Consider the following 26,624-nt stretch of genomic DNA (forward strand, 5'->3'; position numbering starts at 1 on the left):
AGTGATAAATTTATAGCAAACTGACGTAACAGTGATGTCCACTGTACTGTTTTTCCCAGTTTCTGACTACAGTTGGAGGAGCAACTAGAAAATCAGCATAACAATGACAGAAGGTGAAAAGGATTTCAAGGACACTACTGGTATTGTTGTGAAAAGTTTTGCATGTGAGGAAAAGCCAATGATGTTTGGCTTTTAAATGGTTTCATAACTAAGAATTCCACCCCGGCTGCTGTTCACCGTGTTTTGCTTGTTTTCTAAGTAAAAGCTGTGTGACATGGTGAAGGTGGAACTGAAGGGCAAAGGGTAAATTGGGTTCCTTGCCACGCATTATTATCACAATATGCATCTTGTAATCCATAGTGCTCACAATCAATGGGGAGAGTGTGCATGAGTCAGGAGGAAGTCCCTAGAGAAACAAAGACAAAACATGAATAGAAATACATGGCTTCCAAATCAGATGTGATTTTCACCTATGGGCATCTGCTCTTTGAAGGGAAATCCTAAAGCTTTCATTTTGTAATCGAAATCCTGCCAAAAACTCATCTCTCATCTCTGACCTTGTTTGGAGCACAAGCAGCTCCGGAGCCCTGCTGTGCATGCATATTTAAGAACACCACAGAAAGCTAACTCTTAACAGGGCATTAGATATAGCATCTCATGCAACAAATGTCAGACTCCATATCCGCACATTTTTCTTCTCTTTTTTTCCAGTTTTGTTTAAGCTCACTATAGTGCTTCTGTGGGTGTTCCTCCCTGTCAGGCTCCAGGGCTACTTTGTCTCACTGTGTCACACGGTAACGGAGGGGGAGGGGTTTCAGTTAGCAGACTAGGGCTCTGTCCCTCTGGTCAGGGCAGAGCAGCACACATTCTTTGGCTTGGCCTCCTGACTGAGGCAGGCAGCTATTCACAGTCTATAGGCCTGACCCTCAAGTCAGGGCAGAACAGTCTTTAGCCCAAAGCCTTCCAGCTTTGGTAGATAGCAACTGCCAGTCTAAGGGCCCTGACCCACGGGGTGAGGCAGAGCAATGAGCAGTCTTTGGTTGCAGCCTTCAGGCTGGAGCAGACAGCACACACAGTCAGGGGCTCTCACTCTCTGGGTGGGGCAGAGCAACAAGCAGTCAAAGACCTTGTCTATACTACAGAGTTTTGTTGACTCAAGTTACGCTGATGATAAAAAAACGATATAATTGCATCGCTTGAGCATGTTCACACAACATTCCTTCAGTCAGCAGAGCACATCTGCAGTTGGTGCTCTAGCAGCGACAGAGAGAGCAGTGTGCTATTCCCCATCTTCTGCAACTAGGAGTTGTGGGAAAGCGGAATGGATCACAGTGCATCGTGGGTACGGGCTCAACATCCCATGATGGAGTTTTTTCCATCGCATTATTCCATGGACTTCTCGCTGTGTTTCAGGGCATTTTTCAATGGCCCCTGTTTACTGTGCACCCGCCATCTCTGTCTGAATGAATGGATGCTACACTGCTCTCTACTGCTGTGGTCAGTGTTATGAACAACATTGTGTCTGATCATGCAGTATGTCGTGAGCACCCAATCTGAACAGGAATCAGAGGCACCTGTCCTGCTCCGTGCCATGGAAAGAAAAAACACCAGATTACTTTTGGCATTCATGGAGCAACTGCAAATGGTGGACCGTCACTTTTGGGCTTGGAAAACAAGCACTGAGTGGTGGGATCACATCATTATGCTGGTTTGGGATGATGAGCAGTGCTGCTGAACTTTCAGATGCAGAAACCCACCTTCCTGGGAAACCCACCTCACCCCAGTACTGTGGTGCAAGGACACCAAAATGAGAGCTGCCCTCTTGGTGGAGAATCATGTGGCAATCACTGTGTGGAAGCTGGCAACTCCAGACTGCTACCAATCAGTCACGAATCAGTTTGGAGTCGGGAAGTCCACCACTGGGGCTATGTTAATGCAAGTGTGAAGGGCCATTAATCTCATCCTGATATGAAGGACTGTGACTCTTGACAATGTGCATGAAATAGTGGATGGCTTTGTGGCAATGCGATTCACTAACTGTGGTGGGGTGATAGATGGCACGCATATCCCTATTTTGGCCCCACAGTACATCAATAGAAAGGGGTACTTCTCAATAGTATTGCAGGCGCTTGTGGATCACTGTGACCATTTTACTGACATCAGCATGGGGTGGTCCAAGAAAGTGCATGACACCAGTGCTCCTGAAGACGCGTACCTGTACAGAAAGCTGCAAGCAGGGACTTTCTTTCCAGACCAGAAGATTCCAATGGGGGATGTTGAACTGCCCATAGTAATCTTGGGAGGCCCAGTGTACTCCTTACTCCCACGGCTCATGAAGCCTTACACAGGAAATGTGGACAGCAGTAAGGAACGCTTCACCAAAAGACTGAGCAGGTGCAGAATGACCATAGAATGTGCCTTTGGCAGATTAAAAGCATGTTGGCACTGCCTTTATGACAGGTTAGACCTAAATGAGGAAAATATTTCCATGGTCATAGCAGCCTGCCGTGCACTTCATAATATTTGTGAGTCTAACGATGAAAAGTTTCTCTTGGCGTGGAGGCAAATCGACTGGCAGCTGATTTTGAGCAACCAGATACCAGGGGAACTGGAGGGGCACAATGCGGACACTATTTGAATCAGGGAGGCTTTAAGGTACCATTTTGGCAATGAGTTCCACTAATGTGTCTTTTTATACAGCATTTTGTCATGCTTTGTTAACTTGCTGTCTTGCATGAAAATTTTGATGATTGCTTCTTGACCATGATTTGTATTCAGCAAATGATTAAACTGCCACTGTGTATTAATTCTAGCAGCAACCACTGTGTGTAGGAGACCAATCAAGATTGGTTATCTTTTAGAGATTATGTTTTTATTAAATACCAATTAAGAAAACACACAAAAGGCTTGTTGGAAAAGGAGGATAACAATGAAGGGAAGTGTAGGCTCTTATATCTGTGTGTAATCTTTTTGAAAACTATCCAGCTATCTTTTTGAAAACTGTCCAGAGAGGTGGAGTGAACAGGGTACCAACACTGACTGGGAAATTGCAAGGAATGTGTGGGAGGAGTTTGGGGAGGGCATAGAAAGCAGTTCTGTATCAGCTGCAGGTAGGGGGCTGAGCACACGTTAATTCTGCCTGCAGCATGCTTAGGAACTTCAACATTTCCATTTGCTCCTCCATCTGCTCCAGGCTCCTTAAGATTCCTTCCTGGCTCTCCTTTCTGTCCTGCCTGTTTATTTTATAATTTTCTTTAAAGGCTTTGCTCATGCCCTGCATTTTTTGGTTTTTGGCCTCTGATCATTGGAGCACCTCTTGAATCATGTCCTGGCTCTTTCTTGGTTGCTTCCTTATCTGGTGGAGGTGCTCGGCCAGTGTGTATGGTGTTCCCCTGAAGGCCGTATCTGCAGAAGCAAAAGAAACAATAAACAGAAGCATGATTGTTAGTGCATGCACAGCATCAAATAATTATAATAAAATGCACTCTTTTTAAAATACAAATCAGTTTCTCACTGTCCCTTGGCAAGCACACAGCTCGGCAAATGCCCTAAACACGGTGAGTTCGGCCCGGGAGGATGGGAGGGTGCTCAAGATGGGGGAAAGGGTCTTGGTGTTTTTTTAAGGGGGTGACTGCAGGCGAGTAGGGATATTGTAAATTCTGCCACCATTTTCCACAGACAGGGCCATTGAAGCCAATATCTCACTCCTGAGGGTAAGCAAGGATGCAAAAGTGCATCTCCTGCATGTGTGAGGCTTCAGACTCAGTCCCTTGTGTGCTGCTTTGGTCCCTGCACAAGTGATTGTCAATTGGCATTGGAAAGTTTCTACAACAGGGGAGGGAACAAACCAGCTCTGCCAAGGAACCTTCAGCACAGGATTGATGAGTACCTCCAGGAAAGTTGCATAGAGATCTCTCTAGAAGATTCCCGTAAAATCTCATTGTGCATTAACACACTGTTCCATCACACTGCTTAGCTGCACAGGAGAATGTGAAGCACACGCAAACATAGCTAGACTTGTATATTTCTATCCCTTCACCCTTTTCTAGAATATACAAACCAAAGGACAGCTCTACCTTGTATAACCAAGCAGCATCCACTCAAAAAGATCCCATTGTCTTCTGACTCGACTTCCTCATCCATGATTTCATTCTCGGGGTTGAGTCTGCCATCCGCTGTCTCCAGCCCCACCAAAGTGTCCATGCTACTCTTGATGTTGGAGATAGGGTCGCCACCGGGGATGGTGTCCAGCTCCTTATGGAAGCAAAAGGGCTTCGGCGCAGCATCAAAGTGATGAGCTGACTCCCTTGCCTTCTGATATGCCTGCTTCAGCTCCTTTATCTTCTCATGGTACTGAGATGTGTTTCATTCATAGCCCTTATCCAACATGCCACAAGAAATCTGACCATAGGTATCGAAGTTCTTGCGGCTAGAGTGGAGCTGGGACTGCACAGCCTCCTCTCCCCACAGTGCCAGCAGATCCAACAGCTCAGGTGTGCTCCAAGTGGGAGAGCGTTTGCTATGTGGAGTCGCCAAGACCAGCTGGGAAGATGAAATGTGAGCTGTCCATGCTGAGCAAACAGGAAGTGGAATTTTAAAAACTCCCAGGCCTTTGAAGAGGGAGGGCCAGAAGCCTGTGTACCTGGGTGTAGGGCAGTGGAGTTCTGACCGCTAAGCAAAGCGGTGAGGCTGGTCACTGTGGGGCATCTCCTGGAGGCCATTTACAGTGACATAACCAAATGCAGTGTCTATATGGACACTTTGTCAATGTAACTTTGCAGCAAAAAGCTGTATGCCTCTCGTCGAGGTGGTTTAAAGCTGACTTTTGTTGACAAAACTCTGTAGTGTAGACAAGGCCTAAGGGTACTGGCCCTGTGGGCAGGGCAGAGCAATAAGCAAATGCAAGCCATCCAGCCTAAGGTGGGTAGGCTGCCAACCCGGGGACTAGAGGTGACAGCAGGGGATAGGGGAACTCGGGCCCACCCTACTCCACCAGGTCCCAGCCCAGGGCCCTGTCAGTGGCAGAAGGTTCCATCACTGGGTCAGCGGGGATCCAACCGGACTAATGTCTGGTGTCCCTGGGCTACTTCCTACTACCCCTTCTGACTATACCTCTGTCTCCTGGGGTTCCTCCATCTCCCCAGGGTACATGGCCAGCAGCAGTCCCAGTAGCTCCTCTGAGTATTGGTCAGACGGCAGTTCTGACATCTCCTCTGGGTCTTTGGCGGTGTGGAGCTTGGTCTCTGGCTCAGAGCTTGGCAGTGGGCGAGGGATGTCTGCGCCCTTCCCTGGCTCTCACACAACTTAGCTGTAGGGCCCGGCTTTTAAACTTCCTGTCTTGCCTCTCTGCTTCCAGTGTTTGGGGGGGCCATAGCTGGTTCGGCTCTGTCCACCAAGGGGAGTGGTGTCACCCCTCCCCATAAGGCTCAGTGGGAGGCCACTACACTTACTTTAAGGCTAAAGAAAACCAAATGAAAGGAGTTGTGAAAATAATGTCTGCAGAGTCCAACTCAAATGGAAGGGAACTATTAGAAACAAGGATTCTGATATATTAATCATCATTAATCCTTTCTGTTACATCTGATTGACAGAATTTTAGTCTCTGTTCTGACTATCCTTACTTTTCTCAGCTGGTCAGACCCAAACAGTTTTGTTACATGATATCTGCTGACCAGTTTTTGAGCAGCCTGGCTGATTTTTTTTTTAGTGCCATGACAGTTGCTGGTCAGAAGAAATAATGTACTGCATTTTTATACAGCAATCTTATCTACCAGCTGCACATCATGGCTGGGAGCATGCCGTGGCCTTCTGTCATAAATATAAAGGGAAGGGTAAACCCCTTTGAAATCCCTCCTGGCCAGGGGAAAGCTCCTCTCACCTGTAAAGGGTTAAGAAGCTAAAGGTAACCTCGCTGGCACCTGACCAAAATGACCAATGAGGAGACAAGATACTTTCAAAAGCTGGGAGGAGGGAGAGAAACAAAGGGTCTGTGTGTCTGTCTATATGCTGGGTTCTGCTGGGGATAGACCAGGAATGGAGTCTTAGAACTTTTAGTAAGTAATCTAGCTAGGTATGTATTAGATTATGATTTCTTTAAATGGCTGAGAAAAGAATTGTGCTGAATAGAATAACTATTTCTGTCTGTGTATCTTTTTTGTAACTTAAGGTTTTGCCTAGAGGGGTTCTCTATGTTTTTGAATCTAATTACCCTGTAAGATATCTACCATCCTGATTTTACAGGGGGGATTTCTTTATTTCTATTTACTTCTATTTTTATTAAAAGTCTTCTTGTAAGAAACTGAATGCTTTTTCATTGTTCTCAGATCCAAGAGTTTGGGTCTGTGGTCACCTATGCAAATTGGTGAGGCTTTTTATCCAACATTTCCCCGGAAAGGGGGGGTGCAAGTGTTGGGAGGATTGTTCATTGTTCTTAAGATCCAAGGGTCTGGGTCTGTAGTCACCTAGGCAAATTGGTGAGGCTTTTTACCAAACCTTGTCCAGGAAGTGGGGTGCAAGGTTTTGGGAAGTATTTTGGGGGGAAAGACGCGTCCAAACAGCTCTTCCCCAGTAACCAGTATTAGTTTGGTGGTGGTAGCGGCCAATCCAAGGACGACGGGTGGAATATTTTGTACCTTGGGGAAGTTTTGACCTAAGCTGGTAAAGATAAGCTTAGGAGGTTTTTCATGCAGGTCCCCACATCTGTACCATAGAGTTCAGAGTGGGGGAGGAACCTTGACACCTTCTGACCAGCACCCGGTCCCACTCTGCATGCATGCAGTGTGCTGGGACAGACACCAGCTAATGGGGAAGTGAGTCCCTAGCCCATCCCTAAATCCCTCCAAATCTATATAATTTTCAAAGATCTGAGCTCCTCCCAATGGTTCTCCCCAGCCCAGGGACCTGGCCCCATTCACAGACTGGCTGGTTTTTCTGTGCCTCAGAGGTGGCAACTCTAATAAGTCCATTAAGTTCAGTAGAGTTACTCCTGATCTACATCAAATGTAAGTTTGAGGCGCGTCAGATGCAATGATTCTACAGGGGTTCCTCTGAATGGGTGGGCAAAGGAGAGCAAGAGAGGGCATGTGAATACCCCTCTCCTTTCTATACCACTGCATAGAGTACAGCCAGAAATCTGTGCTTGTGTAAGTGACTGGGGTTCTAGACAAATTCTTAAGGTTTGCGGTTTCACCCATTCTTTCAAATCAGCAAGTGGGTCCAGGGATAGCCACTGGAGGGAACACACACTGGACCTCCAAAAATGAAGTGTAGGGGCCATTCCTCAGTGCATCCACCTAACATCCCTACCTAGGGATTCCACCCATCCATTTCTACCTACCTCAGCACTCTGCATAATACTGTTGTGTATCATTGTTTGTACCTACGCACATCTGCTGGTGGGGATGCAGCTTCTACACCCATGATATAGCCCTGTCTATGCATGGAGAAGCTGCGTTTGTTATGTAAGGGTGTTGAGTGTGGCTTGACAGAAAACTGCCTGCTGCAGCTAGGAGCAGGCTTCGGCTTGTGTGCTCTAGTTAGATGGAAGGTTAAAAATAATGGAAGGTATTTAAAACTAGCCCTCCTTGTGTTACTGTAGAAAAAAAACACTACCACTTCTTGGGTTATGGATGAGATTTCAAAATAGTAAATGTTGCAAAGTGTATGACTATTACAAGAGAGACGAAACATCTGTTTTAATACCAAATCAAACTTCTCTATTGTTTTTGTTTATATTTTGTATTCCTTTTATCCTGTTACACAACTACAGCTTAAGAAACCTATCACTGTTAAAATGGAATGAAAATCCTAACTCGTGAAGTGAGTAGAGTAGTGAATGAGCTTGTATACAATGTAAATGGCTACTTACGAATATGCATTGAGTGGTTCTATTGAAGCATTGCGTTTTTCTCTGTGTCAGTATTCCCAAGTAATTGTTTCACCTGCTGGCCAATCCTCCTTTATGGCGGTCCAAGTGGGGAAAGAAAATTAGACAAAGTAAATTAGTTCTGACTTAATGAAACTGTAGTATAAACAATTACTGACTGTGCCTTTGGACAAATTCAGATGGAACTATTAGAATTATAGCAATAACCTGCAAATCTGTTTTCACTGGGAGGGAGGTTAACTATGGTGAGAGAAAATTGTTGCAGTTTATTTAGCAGATATGAGATTTTAATGTAAACGTTTTTCTTAAACAGTATCTTTTCTGTTTCCAAACTGATCTTTTTTTCAGGGTTGTTTCCTCTTCTCCGTAATTCTTCAATATTGTTGTTCAACACTAATGGAATCTTATAATGAAAAGAATAATATCTACTCTATGCCATGCTTTGCCCCATTGAAATAGTCCTCAGAACTAGGTGTTTCTCCAGTTTGTAGAACTAATGCAAAATTTTATAAATAAATATGGAACACTTCTCTGCAATTTTCACATTCTACTTTCTTGTAGAATTTTTTGTTTACTTTATTCCTACTTTTTGTATAGCTAAATTATATAGATACCATTGGTCTTTATCGCAGTATTGTCAACAAAACAGTATGTTGTGACTTTTACAATATTTGGTGTTTCTCTTAAAGCCCCAGTGCCTGGGGTCATTTGAATATGTGAAAGATTCAACTTTCTTTAAAAATACTACCACTCTGATCTGGTAGTTCTTTACATTCTGTTTGCAAGAATCCCATCCAGAATTTTTATTATTCTTTTAGGTTTTAAAAATGATTCTTCAGGAAGGATTAAAAATAAATTCATACAAATTGTACCATGTGTGGCAGGCACCTCTTTCATCTTGCCGGACCAAGCACTTCCCCCTCTGGCGATGGTGGGCCTTGGGTAGATCAGCCCCACACCACTCTGGCAGCATTTGTCCTCCTCCCTTCTGTTCTCCTTTGGCCATAATTCCTGGGTAGGCCTACAGGGTGATTATCCACCAGACAAAAGGGCAATAGTCCCATAAAGACAAGAACAAAGGGTGATACCTTCTCCTGCCTCCTCGCTGGGGCTGGGTGTCTCCCTGTACCCTGCCCGGGAGTGTCAGACCTTCCACCTAGCAGGCACTCAGGCTTGTCTGCTTCCCCTATGCGGGAAGCAGCTTCCCTTCCTGGAGAAGCTTACTTCCCTGCTGCCATTAGCTTGTCTCTCTCTTACTCCTGGTTTTAAAAGGTCTCAGGCAGCCCTTAACTGGATCCAGTTCCTAATTGACCTGAGGTAACCCCTTCTCAGCTTATAGGGAAGAGGGCCTTTAACATTCTAGGGCTAACATATCTGCCTTCCCATACCCTCTTGCAGCCATCCGGCCTGACTTTGTCACATATGGCTATTTGCTTTAGAAAACAATCTGTTTTGTTTTAACAAAAATACCATGGTTTATAATAATTTTTACCAGAGCTGATCTTGATTTCTATTTTTGTCACAAGTATTCACCACATAGTTTAGATTAACATAATTTCAGCCACAGTTGTGTGCAAATTATTCAACTTTAACTTTTTGTCGTATGTCATTGGACAATTAAATCACATGTATTGCCTCTGCTCCCGAATTGGATTACTAAAAGTTTTAAAATAGGAGAATAATGAATTCTGGCTCTTTGAGAATTAAATTGACAAAGTAGAACATCTGGCCCCATGACTGTACACCATTAAAGGATTAGTATTTACCCATAGTTTCTAGACAGTGATATCTGAGGGTGAAACTCACCCCCGTGCAGAAGGCACCACTTAACTGGGTCAAAGGACCAATTTGATATTTGGATGCCAAGCTGGAGCTTTCCCCCTTAAGTTTCATTCTTGGGTATATTCCCAATACCTGGGTATTTCCTGGTAACAAGGCAGTGTGGTTCCAACATGCAGGTTTGGTTACTAAAAAATTAATCCTGCGAAAATGGAAAAGTCAGTCCCCACTAAATATTGAAACCTGGCTCGGGGATATGGCTGATCTCGCAACTAACGAATGACTGGTGGAAAATTCAGGTCAATTTGGGATGACTTTTTAAAGGTTTATGATTAACACAGACCCTGAAGATAGCTATGTTGCTTCCCCTCCCCTCCCTTATCCTAACCTTCTTTACTTTGTGTATTATAAGGGACCAGTATTTTGGTAAATTTGTTGTATTTGGAAACATTAATAAAAAATTATAAATAAAAAACAGAATGCACCACTTAAGTCCTTTCCTTTTCCTCCTCTGTCACAGACGTAGAAGTTTCTCATCTGCTGTCTTGTAACCCCTCCACTTGCCCAATGACAGCATCCTATCCCATCTCCTGATTGCCCTAGCAACTATTCTCATCCCCTACCATACTCTTCTCTTTAATCTCTCTCTCTTTGTTCCTGCCCCCTGCCCCTTTCCCTTCTGTGATGGGGTTTACAGACCCTACACTCAGGTGAAAAGAGTGGTAGAATGGTATTGGGTGAAGAAGCTATGGGGCATGATCCCCCGAAGGACATGCTGAAAAGGGAGCTCTCGTAGTGCGACATGGGGGGAGCATGAAGGAGACACTGGCTGCAAGAAGAAAGACAGGCTGCAGCCGCTGAGGCAGAGCAATCTAGAAGGGAAGGACTGGGACTGTGAGTAAGGCTTGAAAGGAATCCCTCTTCCCCCTTGGCCAAGAGGGTGAGCTAGGAAGCAAACCTCCTCTCCCAAGCTGATGCACTGAACTACCGAGACTGTGGAAGCAGAAGGCTGGGGCCATACCCCAAATTGAAGGGAAACAGGGAAAGTAGGAAATGGCCCAAGGCAGGCTGATCTGGAGTGGCAGCCAGAAGGGACTGAGCCACCCCTCACGTCTCTCCTCTTGGGCCCTGGGCTGGGACCTGGTGGAGAGGGAGAGCCTGGGTCCTGCATCCTTCCCTCTTCCCTGCTTCCTGAGAGATCCTGGAGGACTGGGAGAGGCAACAAACTGTGGCTTGGCAGCCACGCCCTTGGACTGCCCAGCAGAGTCATCTCAAGGTTTGGAGAGACTGTTTCGATGCAGCGTAACCACTAGGCCTGCTGGCCCCAAGTGAAGCCTGCTAGTCCCTTAGAATACAAGCATACTTTAGTCTCTCCTGTCTTAAAGAAAACCAACCTTGATGCCACTTGTCTCTCCAACTGTCACCCCACCTCTTCTAAGCTCATTGAACGCATTGTTTCTAATCACTGTTGAGGTCCTCTCCTCCAGTGCCATCCTAGACCCTCTCCAGTCCAGCTTCTGCCCCTTGCACTGCACTGAAACCATTCTCATCAAAGTCTCTAATGACCTCTTTCTCGCTAAAGTTCAGAAGAAGTGCTCCATCCTCATTCTCCATGACCTATCAGACACCTATGATGCTGTTGACCATGTTAGTATTAAAATCTTGTCCTTCCTTGGCTCCCATGACTCTGTCTTCTCCTGATTCTTCTCCTACCTCTTTAATCACTCCTTCAGCGTGTCCTTTGAAGGAACCTCCTCATCCCCGACTAGTTCTCTGTGGGATATTTTCTTGATCCCTTTCTCTTCTCACTTGACACCTTATCTCCAGGTAATCTCATCCCCAAATACAAATTCAACTTACCACCTCTATGCTGGTGACTCACAGATCTACCTCACTTCTCCAGACCTGTCTCCTTTTGTCAAAACTAAAATCTCAGCCTCTATCTGACATCTCCTTGTGGATGTCTAGCTATCAGCTCATATTCAACATGACTACAACAAAGCTCTTCTTCTCCCCACTCCCACTCTAAGCCCTCCATGCTACTTCCATTCTTGATCACTGTGGAGAATAACATCATCTTGCCTGTCACTCAGGGCCATTACCTGGGCATCATCTTTGACTTGGATCTCTGTCTAGGCCCTCACATTGAGGCTTTAATCTAAATCATGGTGATTCTGTATGCATAACATTGAAGATACAGCCTTTCCTATCCATCCACATAGCTACTACTCTTGTTGAGGCTCTCAACTCACATCTGGATTACTGTAACATGCTACACTCATGTTGTCAAGGTTCCTCCCCCACTCTGAACTCTAGGGTACAGATGTGGAGACCTGCATGAAAAAACCTCCTAAGCTTATCTTTACCAGCTTAGGTCAAAACTTCCCCAAGGTACAAAATATTCCCCCCGTTGTCCTTGGACTGGCCGCTACCACCACCAAACTAATACTGGTTACTGGGGAAGAGCTGTTTGGACGCGTCCTTCCCCCCAAAATACTTCCCAAAACCTTGCACCCCACTTCCTGGACAAGGTTTGGTAAAAAGCCTCACGAATTTGCCTAGGTGACTACAGACCCAGACCCTTGGATCTTAAGAACAATGAACAATCCTCCCAACACTTGCACCCCCCCTTTCCTGGGAAATGTTGGATAAAAAGCCTCACCAATTTGCATAGGTGACCACAGACCCAAACCCTTGGATCTGAGAACAATGAAAAAAGCATTCAGTTTTTTACAAGAAGACTTTTAATAAAAAATAGAAGTAAATAGAAATAAAGAAATCCCCCCTGTAAAATCAGGATGATAGATATCTTACAGGGTAATTAGATTCAAAAACATAGAAAACCCCTCTAGGCAAAACCTTAAGTTACAAAAAAGATACACAGACAGAAATAGTTATTCTATTCAGCACAATTCTTTTCTCAGCCATTTAAAGAAATCATAATCTAACACATACCTAGCTAGATTACTTACTAAAAGTTCTAAGACTCCATTCCTGGTCTATCCCTGGCAAAGACCAGCATACAGACAGCCCCAGACCCTTTGTTTCTCTCCCTCCTCCCAGCTTTTGAAAGTATCTTGTCTCCTCATTGGTCATTTTGGTCAGGTGCCAGCGAGGTTACCTTTAGCTTCTTAACCCTTTACAGATGAGAGGAGCTTTCCCCTGGCCAGGAGGGATTTCAAAGGGGTTTACCCTTCCCTTTATATTTATGACACATGTCCATTCAGAATGCTACTGCATTCTCTAACCTCGCCCATCATTTTTACCATGTCACCCAACTCTTTGCATAGATTCATAGATATTTAGGTCAGAAGGGACCATTATGATCATCTAGTCTGACCTCCTGCACAACGCAGGCCACAGAATCTCACCCACCATTCTTCAAAAAAAACCCCTCACACCTATATCTGTGCTACTGAAGTCCTCAAATCGTAGTTTAAAGACTTCAAGGAGCAGAGAATCCTCCAGCAAGTGACCCGTGCCCCATGCTACAGAGGAAGGCGAAAAACCTCCAGGGCCTCTTCCAGTCTGCCCTGGAGGAAAATTCCTTCCTGACCCCAAATATGGCGATCAGCTAAACCCTGAGCATATGGGCAAGATTTATCAGCCAGATACTACAGAAAATTCTTTCCTGGGTAACTCGGATCTCACCCCATCTAATAGCCCCTCACAGGCCATTGGGCCTATTTACCATGAATATTTAATTACCAAAACCATGTTATCCCATCATACCATCTCCTCCATAAACTTATCGAGTTTAATCTTAAAGCCAGATAGATCTTTTGCCCCCACTGCTTCCCTTGGAAGGCTATTCCAAAACTTCACTCCTCTGATGGTTAAAAACCTTCGTCTAATTTCTAGTCTAAATTTCCTAGTTTATATCCATTTGTTCTTGTGTCCACATTGGTACTGAGCTTACATAATTCCTCTCCCTCTCTGGTATTTATCCCTCTGATATATTTATAGAGAGCAATCATATCCCCCCTCAACCTTCTTTTAGTTAGGCTAAACTAGCCAAGCTCCCGAAATCTCCTTTCATAAGACAAGTTTTCCATTCCTCGGATCATCCTAGTAGCCCTTCTCTGTACCTGTTCCAATTTGCATTCATCCTTCTTAAACATGGGAGACCAGAACTGCACACAGTATTCCAGGTGAGGTCTCACCAGTGCCTTGTATAACTGTACTAAAACCTCCTTATCCCTACTGGAAATACCTCTCCTGATGCATCCCAAGACCGCATTACCTTTGTTCACAGCCATATCACATTGGCGGCTCATAGTCATCCTATGATCAACCAATACTCCAAGGTCCTTTTCCTCCTCCGTTACTTCTAATTGATGCGTCCCTAGCTTATAACTAAAATTCTTGTTATTAATCCCTAAATGCATGACCTTACACTTCTCACTATTAAATTTCATTCTATTACTATTACTCCAGTTTACAAGGTCATCCAGATCCTCCTGTAGGGTATCTCTGTCCTTCTCTAAATTGGCAATACCTCCCAGCTTTGTATCATCCGCAAACTTTATTAGCACATTTCCACTTTTTGTGCCAACGTCAGTAATAAAAAGATTAAATAAGATTGGTCCCAAAACCGATCCTTGTGGAACTCCACTGGTAACCTCCCTCCAGCCTGACAGTTCACCTTTCAGTAGGACCCGTTGTAGACTCCCCTTTAACCAATTCCTTATCCACCTTTCAATTTTCCTATTGATCCCCATCTTATACAATTTAACTACTAATTCCCCATGTGGCACGGTATCAAATGCCTTACTAAAATCTAGGTAAATTAGATCCACTGTGTTTCCTTTGTCTAAAAAATCTGTTACTTTCTCAAAGAAGAAGATCAGGTTGGTTTGGCACGATCTACCTTTTGTAAAACCATGTTGTATTTTGTCCCATTTACCATTGACTTCAAAGTCCTTAACTACCTTCTCCTTCAAAATTTTTTCCAAGACCTTGCATACTACAGATGTCAAACTAACAGGCCTATAATTACCCTGATCACTTTTTTTCCCTTTCTTAAAAATAGAAACTATGTTAGAAATTCTCCAATCATACGGTACAACCCCTGAGTTTACAGATTCATTAAAAATTCTTGCTAATGGGCTTGCAATTTCGGGTGCCAATTCCTTTAATATTCTTGGATGAAGATTATCTGGGCCCCCCGATTTAGTCCCATTAAGCTGTTTGAGTTTCACTTCTACCTCAAATATGGTAATGTCTACCTCCATATCCTCATTCCCATTTGTCATGCTACCATTATCCCTAAGATCCTCTTTAGTCTTATTAAAGACTGAGGCAAAGTATTTGTTTAGATATTGGGCCATGCCTAGATTATACTTGACCTCCACTCCATCCTCAGTGTTTAGCGGTCCCACTTCTTCTTTCTTTGTTTTCTTCTTATTTATATGACTATAGAACCTTTTACTATTGGTTTTAATTCCCTTTGCAAGGTCCAACTCTACTTGACTTTTAGCCTGTCTCACTTTATCCCTACATGTTTTGACCTCAATAAGGTAGCTTTCCTTGCTGAACCCTCCCTTCTTCCACTCCCTATATGCTTTCTGCTTTTTCTTAATCACCTCTCATCCAGCTTGGTCTACAATTCCTGCCTATGAATTTTTTCCCCTTACTTGGGATGCAGGCTTCCGATAGCTTCTGCAGCTTTGATTTAAAATAATCCCAGGCTTCCTCTACCTTTAGATCCATAAATTCTTCAGTCCAATCCACTTCCCTAACTAATTTCCTTAATTTTTGAAAGTCAGCCCTTTTGAAATCAAAAACCCTAGCTGTAGATTTATTTTTATTAATCTTTCCGTTCAGTTTGAACTGAATTAGCTCATGATCACTTGAGCCAAGATTATCCCCTACAACCATTTCTTCTATGAGGTCCTCACTACTCACCAAAACCAAATCTAAAATGGCATACCCTCTAGTCGGTTCAGCAACTACTTGCTGAAGGAATCCATCAGCTATCGCATCTAGGAAAATCTGAGCCCTATTATTATTACTAGCACTCATCTTCCAGGCTATATCTGGGAAGTTAAAGTCTCCCATGATCACACAGTTTCCATTAGTATTTACTTTATTAAAAACATTAAAAAGGGCTCTATCCATATCCAAATTAGATCCCGGCGGTCTATAGCACACCCCAAGCACTATCCCAGGGGAGGCTCTAATAGTTTTCTTCCCCAATGTAATTTTTGCCCAGACGGACTCAGTCATATCCATTTCATCGCTTCTTATTTCTTTACATTCTATCTCATCATTGATATACAGTGCTACTCCACCACCTTTGCCTTTATTTCGGTCTTTCCTAAACAGCACATACCCTTCAATACCTGTAGTCCAGTCATGACTACTATTCCACCATGTTTCTGTTATCCCTATAATATCTGGTTTCACTTACTGCATCCTTCCTCTGGCTCCCCCTTTTCTATCACATCAAACACAAGCTACTTGTCTTCACTTTCAAGGCCTTTCATAGCCTATTGCCACCCTACATATCATCTCTCATTTGCTATAGATATATCAACTCAATTCCTGCCTCTGATTGGCCCATGATACCTTTCTCCAGCGCTCATTTGTTAGATTTTCCAGTAAGCGCATTTGTACTTTCTCCCATGCTGCCCTTCACAGGTGGGAAGAGTTTCTTGTAAACATCTGCAAAACTACCTCATTATCCTCCTTCAAACTCTCAGTTTCTGTTGTGATGCCTGCAAAAAAACTGACAACGATTTGGTCAGTTGCTGATGTCACTGCGTACCATGCTGATCAGTATTGTCTCCTTGTTTCCTTGTACTCCTCCATCTATTGATCTGAATCCATCTATAGTCTTCTGTCTTATACTTAGTTTATACACTCTTTGGGGCAGGGAACATCTTTTTGTTCTGTGTTTGTACAGCACCAGCACAATGGGGTCTTGATCAAAGACTAGGGATCCTAGGCACTATGGAAATACAAATAGTAATCATAAGTCCCATCTAGGCCCTATTTTTATTCCTTAAGTGGGATTTATTTGGTGCAGAGGCCTTGTACTGGACCTGTGTGCCTGGGTCACCTTCAGGTACCATGTAACAAGTATATATAACTACAAGGAAATATTGTGATATCTCAAATATCGTTGTGGAGTAGCTCGATGACTATTGACTTTTAATGGTGATCCATAATCCCTTTTCCTTACATTCTGTTAATTCTATGTTACTGCAAATCTTTCAGCTTCTTCCCTTCTTCTGCAAACGTGTGTGTCTTTCTGTTAAATATTTCAGGCCTGATTTGTCACTGTGTTACTGCAGGTTAGTGCCTGTGTAACTCCACTGATTTCAAAGGAGATATAGAGGTGTAAAACTGGAACAGCACAATAGTGAATCAGGCCTTAGTCTTTTGGGGTTGTGTATACATTAGATTGACACATTTTGGAACTTAACACATGTGCTTTTTTATCTGAGGATAGAATACTATTTGCACACTGATTGTATGTACAGTACATCCTTTCTGCTTGCAGTAATTGTTCTCTGTCATTTAAAGGCAGTAACTTTACATATTTTAACATAATCCTTTTTTATTCAAAATGTACATCATAAAAATCGGGTGGGTTTTTTTGGTTTTGTTTTTACAAAATTAATCAAGAGAAAGAAATTGTTTACCCAGAGTGGATGTGTGCTGAACAATCTATAAAGCAGATCTAGCAATTTGGACCTATAGTTATTGGCACATGTTGTTATTGGCACATGTTTATGTATTTTAGGATGTAATGCCCCATTGGTTTCATATTCTGTTTCTTTATTTTTTATATATAAGACCTTAATGATAAAACAAGAAATGGATAGCACCACCAGTGTTGAAATAATTGGTTTGAATTGTATTTCAAGCTAGTGACATGGAAGTTCTAAAGAATCGCAGCACTTGACTGTCCCCATTCAATAGTTAGTAAAACACTAAAAGCTCTCAGCAGAAATTTCTGACCCTATGACAGGATCCTTGCAGATTGACAAATTGCCAATATCCAGGGGACCTGTATTCCAGGTACAGAACTACAGAAATCTAAGATGGGTATTTTGTGAATTATAACCCTCTTACTAGTTCTTGAATCCTGAAGATAATTCACTGTGGCCTCTATTTCTTCCAGTTGATTTAATTCTATATTAGTTCTCAATAACTGAATGTACTGCAGGAATTTGATTCAAGAGTGCATTTCCCATTGTTTTGCATTTTCCATATTGCCCACAATACTGTCATTAGTACAATGTAACACTATATACAGACTGCCAAGATCAGCGTTATCTAGGGCATGATTTCTCTAATGTGAGCCATTTTCTAATACCAGAGCCCATGCTTGGTGTGCTGCCAAGTCTCTGTTAGCATGTTTTGACATATGATGCAAATTGTTATTAACATAATTTTGTTACACATGTTTGTAGGAAAGAAAATTATGAAAAATGGAAGAGTGGGCGGTGAAGATTAGGCATTTTTTCTAGGGCTTGTAAAATAATAGCTAACAAAGAAAAATGTGAGAAAACAGCATGGGAACTGAAAAAAATTAACAAATAAAAATTGTTTGAAATTATATTTAAAAAAAATAGGGAAAAGGGTACAATAAGGACAGTGTTGATTTTTGTGTACTGTAGAGTGGTGATTATACTGTCAGAACAAATTACAATAGGACCTTTAACAATAAAGCAGGAAAAAAATTAATACAAGTTCTGAATAAAGATTTCTTAAAACAAAATATTAGGACCAAGATTCTCAGACATGGATGTCTTAAATTCATATTTAAGCATCTTCGTAAGTGGATTGATTTTCACATGTGCTGAGTAACTGGAAGCTCCCACTGAAATCAGAAGTAACTTGGGGTGTAAATGTGATTAGATCCTTGACTGTGGTGATTCTTGTTTCCATGTAGGGTTGGCTGGAAAGTGAGAATTCTGTTCCACAGCCATTGTTGAGGTTTGGGAATTTGTTTTTGTTACGAAGCAGAATGGAAACAAGACCTTTTGACATTTTTTGTGGGAAAAAAACAGGTGTGTGAGAGTGAGAAAGAGAGAGACCCATTCCAGAATAGCCAATAGCCTTGTGTTTAGGGCATTCACCATGGTGGTGATTCAGAGCAGGGACTTGAATCTGGGCCTCCCACATCTTTCTCTTAATCTCTCTCGTTGAAGCTATCTCACTTTGGATAAATAATGAAATATTCATTGGTTCAGAGAAAGAGAGACTGACTTTATAGCATAGTGGTTATCGAGCTCACTTGGACATGGAACATCCAGGTTCAAGTCACTGCTCCAGTTCAGCAAGAGCTATGATGGCGTGGGTCTCCTTATTCTATCCTGGACCTGGGAAACTTTCTGGATGGAATTTTTGTGGAACCAGAAATGTTTCTGTGAAAGTTTCAGTTTTGACAGACCAGCATTCTCTGATGAAAACACATTTAATCGAAAATTCCCAACCAGCTTTACTTGCATATACATGATTAACCTTATAATCAAATTTGATAGGGGAAAAGAATTTCCCTTAAGGGTCTGGGGAGAGATGCTGCTGTCCTCTGTCTTTTTCAGGTTGGTGACTTCTTTCTCGAAGTCAAAAATTTTTCAACCACTTTCTGTTTACTAGAAAACTAAGAATAAAATTTGTGTCTATGATGACAATAAGCGTATCTAATTTATTGTATAGGTGCTTTGAGAATTAGACAGGGAATACTTAACCTTCAAGAGTAAGGGCATGCAGAGAGTAGGGGAGCAAGGTTTTCTTTGCTTAGTTTGTAATAAAATGTTTAATGTCTCAGAACCGTACCCTCCACGACTTGCCTTTTTTGAGCCCCCCAGGGGTTGTGACGCACACATTGGGAAACACTGCTCTACAGCACTAAACTAGGGTTGTCAATTAGGATCCAAGTGTGCTGAATTCAATGCACTTCTTGTGCTTGTAGTAGATAGACATTGGTGGATGCTGATTCTTCCTGACTTGTCTTTCAATGTTTCTATATTAAGTGGGTTTATTTTTACATTTTTCCCACTCTCATTTCCTTTCTTCTTGTATCTTCCAACATAGTATTCTCCCAAACCTCTGGGGTGTGTGGGAAACCACTTTGGGAGGAGATACCATGTCAATGTTTTGGCTGTCTGCATCTTCCCAGTAAATCATCTTCAATGTATTTCCTTTCTCTTTGGTTGGATGTGCAGTGCTGCAATTTCCCCTTATTTTTATGCTTGCCTTGTGTAACCTACTTGCCAGGAAATGGCATTTTTCACAATAGGCATAATATTTTTTTTAAAAAGTTACAGACATATTACTAAGAAGACATAAAAACTAGACAGTTTTTGGACTACTTGTTCATTTCCCTGGAAGATGGTGACTTGCCAGTAAAACAGTTTCACTCAGTGTTTTCCCCTGTAGGTAATGCTATATCTAATAAAAAACACTCTTGGAAAAGCAATACATCCAAAAAAATATGCATGTGTGATATCCTGAAGAAAAGATTAGATTGGATAATGGTGTTCATTATATGTCCTATCTCATACCAAATAAATTCCCCTCTTTATATATCTAGACAGGATTACTATGTATAAATCAAGAGGTACATGGCGGTAATTGGAAATGAATGAATGAACATCTCCTCCCAGATGACTTTCCTCAAGGAGTCCTTATCACCCATGTCATCTTACCTTTTAAAAAAGATGTTTAGGTAAAAGATATTGTAAAGACTGTCTTGATTCCAGGTTAACACCAGATGGAGTAAATATGACACAAGTTTTTCTTTTAAATTTCTTTTGATACAAAGCACTTATCGTTCACAGGCATGTGGTCCTAATCTTAAAGATAAATTGATTCATTCACTTCAAATACCACATAACCATTCACACACCATTGAGCTTAACACTATTAAAGGGTAATTTCCCCTGAAGGAATTGTGCCCACTGCAGCAACATTTGTGAGTCTTTTTATCATACCAAGGCAGGTAAAGAAATTAAAATAAAAGGCTTCATCAAGTGTGCAATCACATACATACTCCTCGTTTTGAACTGTCCATATGTACAAGCAACAAATAAACATTCCTGAACATCTGAACACTTCTGCACATAATAAGAAGAGCTGACTACCACTACCAAAGGTTTCGTTGATGTTAGGCAAGTGAGATCCCTCTCCCCTGCACTGAGTACAGTAATATAGAACTATAATTATTATGGAAAAATCATTTTGTCCTTTTATCATTTGAATATAATAAAACCTAATGGAATAAATCAAGGGACATATTTTGCCTTTGACCATTTTCATAATCCTCATGATATTTTTGATTCTCACCATTTCCTTTAGTTTCTCTACAATGATTCCTTAAGCACTTTACTATTACAGCTTTTGACTCAGAGCAAACACGAAGGTCACAGTTGGGCTTTTTCTATAACCCCCTCTTTTCACATATTCAAACTTTCTCAGAGATTTTCCTTTTGGGCTGAATGTTTTTAACATGGTTTCACCCAAAGATTATTTTTAAAAATGCAAAATCTGTTTCACATTTTTGAATTACCAGAAGGGTAATGATTTATGGTCCCGATTTACCTTTATGCTAAGGCTCCTTTACATTGCCCTGACAGAGTGAAAGGGCCCTAATAACATTCATACCCACTTTAAGATCCCTTTCGTCTCAGAATAGTGTAAAGGAGTCTTAGTATAAATTAGATTTAGAGCCATATAATGTTTCCACTATAGAAAGATCAGGGTGAAACCCTGGCCCCATTCAAGTCAATTGGTGTTTTGCCATTGACTTCAATGGGGCCAGGTTTTCACCCTAACACTTTCAGCACATAAATTTCTTTAAAAAATTGATGAACTTTTGGGAGCAGATCCTCAGCTGTTGTCAAAACTTTTTTTTGATGAAAAATGGCTTTTTGACAAAACAATTTTCCACAAAAACATTTTCATTGAAAACATTCAGGTTATCATTGAAAAAATCAAAACTCAGCTTTCTTCCAGTTTTAACCAACATGTTTTTTGGTTAAAAAACATATCAGAGTTTGATATTTGTTTTTGTTTTTTTTTTTGACAAAAATGCCAAGTATTTATTAGAAGTGTTTCATTTTTTGTCAAAAAAAAAAAAAGTGCTGGAAAAATCATTAAAAGAAAAGGAGTACTTGTGGCACCTTAGAGACTAACCAGTTTATTTGAGCATGAGCTTTCGTGAAAGCTCACGAAAGCTCATGCTCAAATAAATTGGTTAGTCTCTAAGGTGCCACAAGTACTCCTTTTCTTTTTGCGAATACAGACTAACACGGCTGTTACTCTGAAACCTGGAAAAATCATTGTTGTCCGACCAGCTCTACTAGCTAACGCTTTGTCTAATCTGTGTATTTAACAGAATTATTTGTTTCCTGATAGGTTTTCCATTACTGTATCTAGGACACATGTGATGTGTTGAATATTTTTTATTTTCAAATTATCATGATATTTATTTCCATCTGTATATTTTTCCATGTGTGTCATATTCAGCTGTAACTTCTGTACTGTGGAGGTAATAAGATTCTTCTGCTCCTAACACCCTTTTAATAGCTCATAAAAATAGCTAACCTGGAGTGTCTTAATGATCTATGCATATGCTTGCAACTTTTATGAGAACTCTGCAGTATAACAATCTCCTGTAAAAGCAAATCTATTTATAAACAAACAGAAAAAAACGGAGATATACTGTATGAATAAAAGAACTGTGAGTGGAGGAGAAAGATCATTACCAGTTTCACTACTGTAGACACAGTAAAAGCAGCATTTGAAATAAATGTAATAGGCTAAATTATAGAAGCTCAGAGAGGGTATACACTAAACAGAGAGAATCTCCAAGCCAACTCCAGTGCATCTGGAGAGGAAGCAGCCAAATATTGGATTTGAATATGCTCACCCTACTTTTGAGTCTGATCTATGAATATTTAAAAGAAATAAATGTCTGTCCTGAAAAGTAAAATATGAATAAGTGGTAATATCACAATTCTTCTAGTGTTTCCAACTTGACTTTTTTTTTTTTTTTAATTGTAGGAAACAGAGCTTGAGAGAATCTTCCATAACCTGTTCAGATAGTTTGGTTTTTTCTGTTTGTGAATTTTCCGTGAGCAGCTGTTTTTTCAGAATTATTTAGAGAATATTTTCAGCTAATAATTCTTGGTCTATAGATTGTGGATAATTCACTGAAATATTCATTATCTGAAATTCCATATTTGAGCTGTGTTGGTTAGTTATGGTTGAACATATAGGGCCCAAGGGATTGTTTCTGTTTCCACTTTGGATGAGTGTAGCTCTTAGAATCAGGTTTTCAGGACAAGTAATTACATTTAGGAATCCAGTGTTCATTTTCCATGAATATTTTGTAATATTGCCTTGAAACAGATAGTTTTATCAATCATTTCTGTCAGTACATTTGTTTGATAGAATATACATGGAAAGCAAACACAAAAGGGGGGCAAGAACACAAGCAAAGCAAATTCAATTTTTTTTTTAAATCTGAGCAAATATCCATGCAAAAAAATATGTTCACCCAACTCTACTATGAAGTCTTGTGACCTACAAAACTTCCCTTCTGCCTCTCTGGTAAACAACCCAAGGGAGATGTTGTAGATGTGGTAGACCTCACATGCACTAATACTAAACACGTGTGTGATAAGAATCAGGCCCTGAGACTCTCCATTAGTAGCACATATGATGCTGCCTATAGAATAGTATTACTTTGAGTCTGGTGCTTCAGAGCAATGGTGCAATCTACAGAATACATGACTAGTGGATATTTGTTAGAACAAAATAACCCAGAGTTTCCTAAAACATAACCGGAACCCTAGGACCTTTTTTACTTAAGCAAAGGACAAGTTTTGCAAATTGTATGGCATTATTCTCCTAATACTCCAACCATCTAGTTTTCCATAATAAGCTATTTGGAGTATAATGGCAAAATAGCTCATTTAAACATGCCTGGAGGGATTTATGCACATTTCATTGCCTTCAGAAGAATCCAGGAGAAGAATTTATTCTTGACATAGAAATATATTTCAGTAGGGAGACTATTGTGTTAACTTCCTATTGAACAGAAAGCTAGGTCCAGACTCTCAGCTGGGATAACATGATATAGTGCAAGCAAATAAAATGAAGCCACACCATTTTATGCCAGCTAAGAATTTGACCTATAGCTTACAAAAGTGCATCACAAAATGGTGTTAAAAACTGTAAAAACAGAGGCCAATATTCTGTTTAAGCTGCTGTCTAGTTAATGTTTACAATTTTTTCCCCCTTTTTTTAGGATCACCTCAGAGAACAGTGTCTCCCAAACAAGAACATGAAGAAAGGAAGCATGACAAAGTCACAGACAAAGGAAGCGAAAGTGGGACTTCCTGCAATGAGTTGTCCACTTCTAGTTGTGACAGCCATTCAGAGGCTAGCACTCCTCAAGAAAATGCTGCCAGCACCCAACAGCCAACAGCACACCAGCCAAATACTCTAACTTTGGATCGTCCATCAAAGAAGGCCCCAGTGCAGTGGATGCCACCACCAGACAAACGCAGGAACAGTGAACTCTTTCAAACTCTCATTAGCAAGTCTAGAGAAACAAATCTTTCTAAAAAGAAGGTATGTGAGAAGCTGAGTGTTGAAGAAGAAATGAAAAAATGTATTCAAGATTTTAAAAAAATCCATATTCCAGATTACTTTCCAGAGCGCAAACGGCCATGGCAGTCTGAACTCTTACAAAAATATGGGTTATAGTTAATTGCCTCTCTCATGAAGTATCTCTGGTGCATTTGCTGTTTATTAAAGTTGCCACTATCCTACTGCTGTCCTCTTTATGGTCCACTCTGCAGTCAGAGTGATTCCCGCTGCTTATTTCTTTCTGTGAACAGTGGATGTTGGATAGTACATGGTTTCTTAAAAAAAATTAAAGAAATACAAGATGAATCTGGTCTAAGCCATTTTATATTAGTAAAACAAAATGTGCATGATCAAGAAAGTTGGTTTTCACACTATAATCATCTGGGATTCATTGTCATTTTGTAACTCATTAGATAAAAAACCCAATCATCAGATCACTGCTCACTTTATGTCATCAGTAAAAATGGCTCAACCTTGCTATGGATGGAGAGAAACAGGGTTTTAAATTTGATGGAACTGGTTACAGAACCGAATCCCAATACTCTTTCAATGTTAATGCAATAAAGCAAATATCTATTTTGCATGAGCACAATGTTACAAATAAATCACACAAGAACAAGAGGTTTGTCTGTTGCTTGGGTAAATATTTGTTTAATGCCAAGCCTATAAGCGTAAAATGTCTTGGGGATTGAATTTGCTTTGTTCCAGATCTGTGATTTTTTTGTGTGTACAGTGTTCTGTATGTAAGGATGGTGTAAATATGCCTTATACTGTTTCATTATTGCACCAACATTCATCTATTAGTGCTTGTCAGAACTATTTCTGTGAAATGCAAGCTTAACAGCAGATTGTGAAAACTGGTTTGATGGTCTGAAAGTTTCTCTTATCATGTTAGCCAACAACATTGGAGAAAAATAAAAAAGACATTAATGTATTTATTAAAAAGAACCATCTGGTAGATTTTCTCGGCTATCGTTGTCTTCTTTGACTAGATCTAAGGCTAATTGTTACAATTTGTGCAGTGTTTCCATAACACTTCTACTCTGTTATTGAAAAAAACAAAAACAAAGAAAATATGTTTCAACAGCCGGTGAGTAAATGTTTGGGTGCTAGAGTTTAATTGGAGTTTTTAACAGAGACTCAGTAAGATCAAGAGACCCACGGTACTGATTTTAAAGCACACAACCAGCTATGCTAAAGATCTCAACCGGGAGTGCACTAATGTAATATTTTAACTGACCAAACAGAAAACAGTTCTGACAGCTATTGGAAAACTCCTCTTAAAATATTTGATTGCAAAATGTCAATAATAGGGTGTACTACACTTACAAATGATGAGGTTAGTATGAATATTCAGCTCTAGAGTAGACAAAAACTGAATTCATAAACCAGATATGAAAATCAATATCTTTTTCAATATAACACAAAGTCTCTAGTTAAAACAAACATGTTTTGAATCAATACAAGTGTTGCTGGAGCTTGAGGAAAGCTACTAAAGAATTGGCAAATGTGTGCATAATCTTTAAAAATTATTACTACTATTATTATAATCATACAAATATAGTTATAGTTATGAAGATATATAGATGTTCTTACAGCAATGTAAGAAGACATAATTCTGTTCTTAATGATCATTTCAGCTAGATTTAGTAAATAAGGATTGTAAACATCAGGATCATCCCCATCACCTTTGCAGCCTATAAGTCCTCTGATATAGGTCATTTTTTATGAAAAATTGCATATTCTTGATAGCAGCTAAGCCACTTCATTCCTTCAGAAGGCATAATCACTATGTAAACCTAGTAACTATCAAGTTAAAGGTCTTAGTTATGATCTTTAATGTGCTCCATGACCTGGAACCAGAATGTCTAAAAGCCCATCCAGAGCTCCAGGATGAAGATCATGATCAACAAGTACACTCCTCTGGCACAATGGAACTCTCTCCGATAAGGTAAAGCTCTGTGCAAGAGACAGAGATTTCTTGGGGTCTGATCTGGGACTGTGAAATGAACTCCCCCAGGAACTAAGATCCATCACAAGCCTCCTCGCTTTCTGCTCCAAGTGCAAGATGCATTTCTTTGACCGTACCTTCTCTAACATTAATACATAGCAACATATATATAAAATAATTAAAAAAAACCAACAAAAATACCAAGAGCACCCCATCAAAAAAAATATAAGAACAATGTTTTCAAAAAAGTCCCCACATTCTGATTTTCAGGTGCTCAGTGCACATAACTGGAGCCAAATTTTCAAAAGTACTTCAGCTCTGAATAGCTCCAGTAGTGAAACTTATGGCCAGACTTTCAAAAGAACTCATCCGGTGTGCTGAGCCCTTCTGAAAATC

At 40.9% G+C, this 26,624-nt stretch overlaps 1 protein-coding gene across 1 annotated transcript in view; it reads left to right on the forward strand.

Annotated features, from left to right (window-relative positions):
• Positions 1 to 24,394, forward strand: part of KCTD8 (potassium channel tetramerization domain containing 8) — a 160,187-nt gene extending 135,793 nt beyond the window's left edge. The window contains exon 2 of the mRNA XM_077814591.1: positions 23,934 to 24,394. Within this exon, the coding sequence (XP_077670717.1) occupies positions 23,934 to 24,394 (461 nt within the window). The remainder of the gene's footprint in view (positions 1 to 23,933) is intronic.
• The last annotated feature ends 2,230 nt before the right edge of the window (positions 24,395 to 26,624 follow it).

Source organism: Eretmochelys imbricata, chromosome 4, assembly GCF_965152235.1.
Source record: "Eretmochelys imbricata isolate rEreImb1 chromosome 4, rEreImb1.hap1, whole genome shotgun sequence".
In the NCBI taxonomy this organism is placed as follows: Eukaryota; Metazoa; Chordata; order Testudines; family Cheloniidae; genus Eretmochelys; species Eretmochelys imbricata.